General features: G+C 35.6%; 1 protein-coding gene across 1 annotated transcript; it reads left to right on the forward strand.

Annotated features, from left to right (window-relative positions):
- Positions 1-5,144: 5,144 nt before the first annotated feature.
- LOC130998171 (uncharacterized) lies at positions 5,145-5,534 on the forward strand. Its single transcript, XM_057923603.1, has one exon. It carries the CDS (start codon positions 5,145-5,147, stop codon positions 5,532-5,534), a length of 390 nt encoding a protein of 129 aa, XP_057779586.1.
- The last annotated feature ends 2,381 nt before the right edge of the window (positions 5,535-7,915 follow it).

Below are 7,915 nucleotides of genomic sequence, written 5' to 3' on the forward strand. Positions count from 1 at the left end.
TTTTTTGGCGAGGATAAGATAATGGATTGATGGGTAAGGGTAGCTGGAATCCTACAAATAAGTCTTCGTAATTTCGAAACGGTTTCTGTTCTTTTAATTTTGTGTTTGTAATAATATTACAGCGTAAGTGCGTACGAGGTCTACAGATATAAAGAGGTTGTAGCTAAGTTTATTTTAAGGAGTTAATAAGTACTAAAAATTTATAAAATATTTCAAAAGTTAATAAAATACTTCTTCCGTCCCACGAATCTTGACACGTTTGGTTTTGGCACGATAATTAATGAATTATAGATTATTATTTTAAGTGTCTAGTTAATAAAGTATAAAAGTGATAAAGTAGGAGACAGAATATAATAAAAGTGATAAAGTAGAAGAGATAAGACAATAATTATTATCTTATTTAGAAATGTGTCAAGATTCGTGGGACGGCTAAAAAAGGAATACGTGTAAAGATTCGTGGGACGGTGGGAGTACTATAATTTTTCAAAAACTTATAAATTATTAAAATGATTAGATGATTGAGTTTATAAGTTAGAGAAATACTCCATCCGTCCCACCATTTTAGTCTCTTATTCCATTTTGAGATGTCCCAAAAAGATAGTCCACTTTTCTAATTAATACTATATAAAAATATTGTTTTTACTAAATTAACCTTATTTAATGCTTCACTTAAATGTGAAAATGATGTGTGAAAATAATAAATAAGGGTATAAAAGATAAAAATATAAAAATTAAATACATTTTCTTAATATGTGTGAAAAGTGGGAGAGGACTAAAATGGTGGGACGGAGGGAGTATTTTTTTACTAGACAAAAAAAATCTTTATTAGAAAAGAAAATGGAAGAGGGATGAACTTTAAATAGTATGTGATGAAAATAATAAATTATTGTTGAATAATATATGTAAAATGATTGTTCCATATAAGATTATAAACAAATAAGTTGGAGTAGAACTTTTTTTTGAGGTGCTTATAAGCTCTTGAAGCTTATTTTTAAAGCATGTTTAAGAGATTATTTTGCCAAACACTTTGAAAGAAATTATAAGATTATACTTGATTCGTCCCACTTATCTTGACACATTTACTTTGGACACGAAAATTAAAGATAAGGTGTTAAGGGTGTAAAGTGGGTAAGGACCACTTATTTAATGTGTGTAAAGTCCTACGTATTATTTTTAGAAAGTGTCATTATAAATGAGACAAACTAGAAAAAAAAAAAGTGTGTCAAGATAAGTGGGACGAACGGAGTAATTATCAGCAACCACCCCAACCGATAAACACTCATTTTGCATGACTTTTACTGATATATTATTGTGCAAATTGTGCTTTATTGTGATATCGTCAAGCTCGGGGTCAGAGAAATGGTGGAAATTTTTTTGGGCTCTCGATCTCCCACCTAAGGTGCTCCATTTTGCTTGGAGAGCCTTACACGATTTGATTGCTATGAATGTGAACCTTGCCAAACATCATGTCCCTACACAGGCTAGTTGTTTTTGGTGTAACAGGGATTGGGGAACTACCTGTCATAGGCTTCTTTGGTGTTCGAGAATTAGAGAGTACTGGAAGCAGACGGTTTTTTGGGAAGAAATTAAACCTTTGCAACGTCTAACTCTGATGGACATTTGCCGAGCTGTGACACATAAGCGGGGGCAGAAAGGTCTGGAACTTTAGGCTTTTCCTTCTTTGGATGACTTGGAATTTTTTATGTGACCTCAAACATGGTAAGCGTAAGGCCACAGATTCTCTCAACTTGATCGAAGGGCAGCGGTTTTTGGAGGTTTGTCAGCAAGTCCGAGACCGAGTTTTCATTGAGCATCGGCTGCTGCCAAAGGAGGGTACCCGTCACTGGTACCCGCCGCCTCCGGGGGTTCTTCGTGTTGATGTGGATGTGGCGTTTCAGGAGGCGGGCAGCCGTGTCGGAGTGGGCTTCATCCTTCGAAATTCTGGAGGTTCTATCATTGCCGCCGGGTGTCAAAGAATCGGTTTCTCAGCTACGGTGTTAATGGGTGAACTTCATGCTTTGTTGTTGGCGGCGGGTTTCTGCTTGGAGATCGACTCGGGGCCGGTGGTTATATTTTCGGATTCTCTTCTCGCTATACATGTTCTTCAAGATAACTATCACGGGTCGGACTCACTTTCTGATGATCTCTATGAGGCCTTTACTTATGCACGTCAGTCCTTTGTTCTAGATTTCTTTCACGCTCGTCGTGAAGCTAATCGTGCAGCTCACGAGCTTGCCCGTTTTTCTTTGTCTGCTTCTGATGTACTCCCTCCGTCCCGTTATTAACGGCACGTTTCTTTTCGGCACGGAGATTAAGAAAAGTAGAATTAAGGGAATTAGATGTGTAGTGTTATTTTAATTAAAAACACACACACAGTCACACTCACTGCCTCTCTCTCTGCCTCACTGGTACACGGCGGCGCCGGCGCCGGCGAGCGCCGCCTCGTCGGCTCCTCCCCCCGTCCTATCTCTCCCTTCCCTCTCTCCCTCTCTCCATGGCAGAAACCAAACAAAAATTAAAAATTCTTCCCAAAATTGAAGAAATTGCATAAACCAAATCGAAGAAATCGAAGAAACCAAATCGAAGATTTCAGAAACCAAATCGAAGAAACCAAACAAATTTTTCAGAAATCAGATCGAAATTAATTCCAAACAAGTTTCGAAATTAAATCCCCAAATCGGAGCCCTATATTCCCAAATCCACGACCTCCTCTCGAATCCACAACTCCACAAATCGGAGCCCTAGAGGAGGGCGGCGCGCTGGAGGAAGGAGAAGATGGACGGCGGACGTGGACGACGTGGAAGGACGACGCGGGAGGAAGGAGAAGATGAACGGCGCGCTGGAGGAAGGAGAAGATGAACGGCGCGCGACCGGGTGGTGGGGGGGCGCGAGGGCGGTGGAGGCGACGGACGGTGGTGTTTGAAGAGAGAAGGGAGGCAGGCGGCGACTGGTAGGGGGGGAGGAGAGAGGGAGAAAGAGAGAGAGAGAACCGGGTGGTGGGGGGGGGCGCGAGGGCGGTGGTGGCGGTGGAGGCGACGGGCGGTGATGTTTGAAGAGAGAAGGGAGGCAGGCGGCGACTGGTAGGGGGAGGAGAGAGAGAGAGAGAATAGAGTTATGATTTATTTAAGGTAATTAGGGAGTATTTTAATGCTTAATTCACCCCTTATTTTTTCCAAAAAAGGAAACGTGCCATCAATAACGGGACAACCCAAAAAGGAAAACGTGCCATTAATAATGGGACGGAGGGAGTAATTATCTGGAAGGCCGACTTTCCAAGTTGGCTTCTTAATATTGTTGCTTCGGATATGAGTTTATAAGATGCTCTTCTTTTCCCTAAAAAAAAAAAAAACTAAAGAATGTGGCGCTGGAACATTCTGCACAGATTCAGGACAAATAATTAGAACTGTGTATGGGAATGGGGCATCTCAATTCAGGAAAAGAAATAAAATCTCATGCTCATGAATTGGGACTTTTCATGGGACTGGGAGTCGGGAGAACAACCGATTTGACATTTTCCTCATAAAGATTAATTGTGACAAATTAAAATAATTGTATTTTCATGATTTTACTGTAATTGCATCTTTTATAAGATTCAACAAAGGAACACAAAAGTACATTTACTTTAAATGCTACTGTATTTTAAGTGTAAGTAGTTCGTCGTTTTATTACATCAAATGAGATTTTTATTTGAATCACTCTCTAATTAAATAAAAAATGAAAAAGAGATGAGATACCCACTAGTAGCAAAGAGTAAGTTCCGAGAATTAACATTTCGTCAAACATAATTTTGTTGACAATTAAGACTTGTTTATCAAATACTTGAAACAAAAAAAAACGTGTCAATTATCACAAAATCAATAATTTAAGGGAAAATGTGAAAATAGGTTCAAAATTTGAATTCTTACTTACAACAATTTTCCCATTATTTTAATCATCCAAAAAATGGTGAGGAGATTCTTAAATTTCAACTTTTATCATTTTGCCATTATTTAATCCCAAACTTTGAATTCTTAATTTATTTCTTAAACATCGATCAAATATTTCCACTCGACAGTAGCCAGTCGTAGTCGTTGGCGCGAAAAGTCTACATTATTGCAAAAGGCAGATCTTTTAGTATAAACAATAAGTAATTGACTCAATACAATATGGAGTATTTATTTATATGTCTTTTATGCATTTGGCTTAGAGTGTACGTGCAATTCGCATTTCTCTTTGGAAGTAATATTTCATCCTGCTTTTCTTTAACAGAGGTTGATACATCACTATCCCAACCTCAAGATACACACATTAACACTTTCGAGAAACATTTTTTTTTAAAATTAAACAATACTTTTCATAAAATTAGAAAATTAATTACTTCCAGCACAAGTGGAAAACCTAGCTTATTCTTGATACAGCTTGGAACAAAAAAAAAAAAAAAAAGATTCTCCATAAATTGGTGTAATGCTTCACGAGATGTAATTTATTACCCCAAAAAGCTGTAATTTGTATGTATGTTTGTTACTAAAATTGATAATATAAAGTTAGTATAATTTCTGATGGTAACATAACAAGAAGAACACGTCATGTGGCAATGATTTAGATAATTATTACGAGATGATGTGTTACTTGTACAATAAAACAAAATTCATTTGGTCCAAGTCAAAATATACACGTCTTGAAAAAATGTGAAACAAGAAAGTATGAGCATGATAATTTGACTGCATTTATGTGACTGCGCTGGATGCGCAAACTCCCCCAGTTTATTGTATATTTGTGATAATATTCAGTAGCCAAATAATATAAATATATTCTTCTTATTCCTCGGATTAAACTCGTTGAATATTGAAAAGATACCATTTATATTAGTAGCACTCCAACATCAAACTCGAGGATATCATTTCTGACCAAAATTAAATAGTAACCAAGAAATTGGAGATGATTAATCAATTTATGATAGTTCCTTGCAATCCACATGATAGAGTATATTAATTATTCGCATTTAAAATTAGTTTCCAGCCACCCGTCTTTATTGACCCGAATAATCTTCCGCGCCATTATAAACTCAAAATCTCTCACACTCAATTCAATACGATAACCTATATACATCTCTTCCTCTTTCTCTCTCTAGATCTGTAGCAGCAGCACACACATTTAATTGAGCAATGGAAATTATCCAATTTGCGTCGAGTATGAGGAGGAGGAGAGGCTACAACAGGCTGTCGCCCAAAAACAGAAGCAAAATGCAAGTGGCGAGATTGGGAGGAGCGACGAAGCGTTCGTGGCGGGTGCGGCTGGCGCCGAAGCTGCGGCTGATTAGGGCGGCGTCGCCGCTGAGGCTGTGGAGCAAATTGAAGAACGCGTACATGAACATGATGCTGAGGGTAGCTGAGAATTCTGGATCTTCGAACACCGCCAATGTTTTTGGGTCGAAGAGGATGCCCAAAGCCAGAGGTGCTCCCGCCACCTATTCCAATACAGAGTTCGAGAACAGGCTTATTTTCGAGATCTACAAATCCATGGTGTCTTCTTTTGAATTGGGTTACAACAAATAGTTGTAGTTACATGTTTTGGTTTTCTTTTTTATATTTCCTGTTTTGTTGGTTGGTCAATATATATATGACGGTCGGACACCAAGAAGTTTTCCGACTGTCGGTGTAGGTTTCTTCTTGGAGTTGAGATTGAGATTTGCCCAGTTTTCTCTCGTCTCTTATTATTTTTTTATTTTTTCCAAAGTAAATGATGTAATTTCATATGCTGCACGAATGATTTTGCTATTGTACATTATTGTGTTGTTGTTGTTGTTCACGAGTCAAAATAAACAATTGTTACTTGTTAGTAGCCATTATCACTTGATTTTAATGTCATATAGAAGAGAAAACAGCTTTAATTAACAACTAAAATTATACGTTGTTAATTAACGCCATTAAAGATCAAACAAGGATCAAAATTAGTTTTTTAGAAAGAAATTTAACAAACGAAAATTTCAATTGTTAATAATATTTGTTTTGTTATTTCTTTAGCGATCGAATAACGACCAGAATGAGTTTTTTTAAATTGATTGTTAATATTATTTTTTATTGTTATTTTCAAATACATCGTTATTTCGATCGTTAACATTAATATTTTTTTAAATCGCGACCATTAATATTTTTTTAAATGAGAGAGATTTTTTCAAACTTTTTAATGATAATATTATTTTTTTAAAAACTTTTTAACAATAATATTAACAGTTCTTAATTTTTATTATTATTTTAAAATAGATCATTGATTGTTACTTTTGCCGTCACTCCCCAGTCTCTGCCAACACCACCAATCTTCCCCAAACTATCCATACAAGTCTTGATATCGTTCTCCGCACATTCTAAGTGTATGCATGAATGAGATTACATATTGGAGAAGAGTTTACATGAATTGATAGGTGCTAGTTATATCAATATTATGGATCTTTTATACTGATGACCACTCAAAAAAAATTATGGCTGTTATTTTTTTTTAAGAAAAAAGAGAATCAGTAATGGTTCCCCATTTTCCCCCAGTGATGACATAAACCCCCGACTTATTGATTGGAGGAGAAATATTTTACCAACTGAGTCGCACTTCATTGTCGGAAGAAACTTTAAGGTTAATTGTGCTTGACTTACAGCAGTTCCATGATTGGTGACCCCCTGAGAAGTTTGTTAAGACGTGTCTATTGAGGAAAAAGACTCGTGGGACAAATTTCTAGGCTTATGTACTGAAAAACATGTTTTAGCGGCTAGTATACTTGTATTGACCTTATTTTCTTATTAATGAGAATAAATTTTTTGGTCTAGTATGCATTATAGATATTTTTTGTTAATTAATTATACTGCTATATGTCCATATTCTATGTAAGTATTATGTAGTGATCGACGGTCACAAAGTCACATGGATAATCTGTTATAAAATAAAGTAAGTTCATAGTCTAAATAGATTTGGACAATTTATTGGTAACCATTGAAGTATCCAAGTTGTGAAATTAATAACTTTATCTTGGATGATTATATATATTTGTGTGGTATACCACTGAAAAACTAGATTTACAATGAGATAAGTTTTAAATGACTAGCATGATTTAGAATGAATATCGTGAAATTATTATTTATTATTCTTTGATTTATCACGGTGAGGATTATTAATAATCCAATATCTACGTATCTTGGACATTGATAATTTAATATTGAGAAGTGTTGTTATATTATTATATAAAATTGTATCTCGATGCGTCGAGTTAATGATATACCATTGAGGTGCTCATAAGGTTTATTGTACTAGAAACTCGACTAGTTGAAATTAATTCCAAGTATAATAATAATGTTAAAGTAGTTAAAAATCATGGATAATATACTCTCTCTGTTTCAATAATTGGACGCCCAAAAAGAATGAGGATAGAGATAAAGAGAGTACATAAAGTAATAGAAAGATAAAGTAAATGAGAAGAGTGAAAAAGTAATAGAAAGATAAAATAAATGAGGATAGAGATAGAGATAGTAGATAAAGTAAATTGTTTCCTTTTTTTTTTTTATGTCGAGACACTATAAATTGGATGCCCAAAAAAAAATTTGGGACGTTATTATTGGGATGGAGGGAGTATCTTAATTAAAGCTGTCAGTAACTGTAAGTTTCAATTAATTAATAGATATGCGCTATCTTAAACACGAGAAATAGTTAAATGAAAAAGAGTCAAATTCGTAATAGAGTCAACTTGTGAGATAGCTATATTGAGCAATGAAATTCAATATTTAGTTACTCATCTAAAAAAAATACAAAATTTGGCTATTTTTTACGTTTTAGGACTATTTTGCCCTTAATTAGGCGGACCAAGCTTGGGTTACGTGCACAGGTTGGACTTCAGGTTTGGGTTGGGCTTGCAGGTTATGATGGTATAGTTGGTAGTTGGTACAAATGGGTAAAT

The sequence above is a fragment of the Salvia miltiorrhiza genome, chromosome 8 (genome assembly GCF_028751815.1).
Source record: "Salvia miltiorrhiza cultivar Shanhuang (shh) chromosome 8, IMPLAD_Smil_shh, whole genome shotgun sequence".
Taxonomy (NCBI): domain Eukaryota; kingdom Viridiplantae; phylum Streptophyta; class Magnoliopsida; order Lamiales; family Lamiaceae; genus Salvia; species Salvia miltiorrhiza.

What these genes read in the sequence shown, in the direction of transcription:
- LOC130998171 (XM_057923603.1), top strand. Translation starts at nt 5,145, where the DNA reads ATGGAAATTATCCAATTTGCGTCGAGTATGAGGAGGAGGAGAGGCTAC.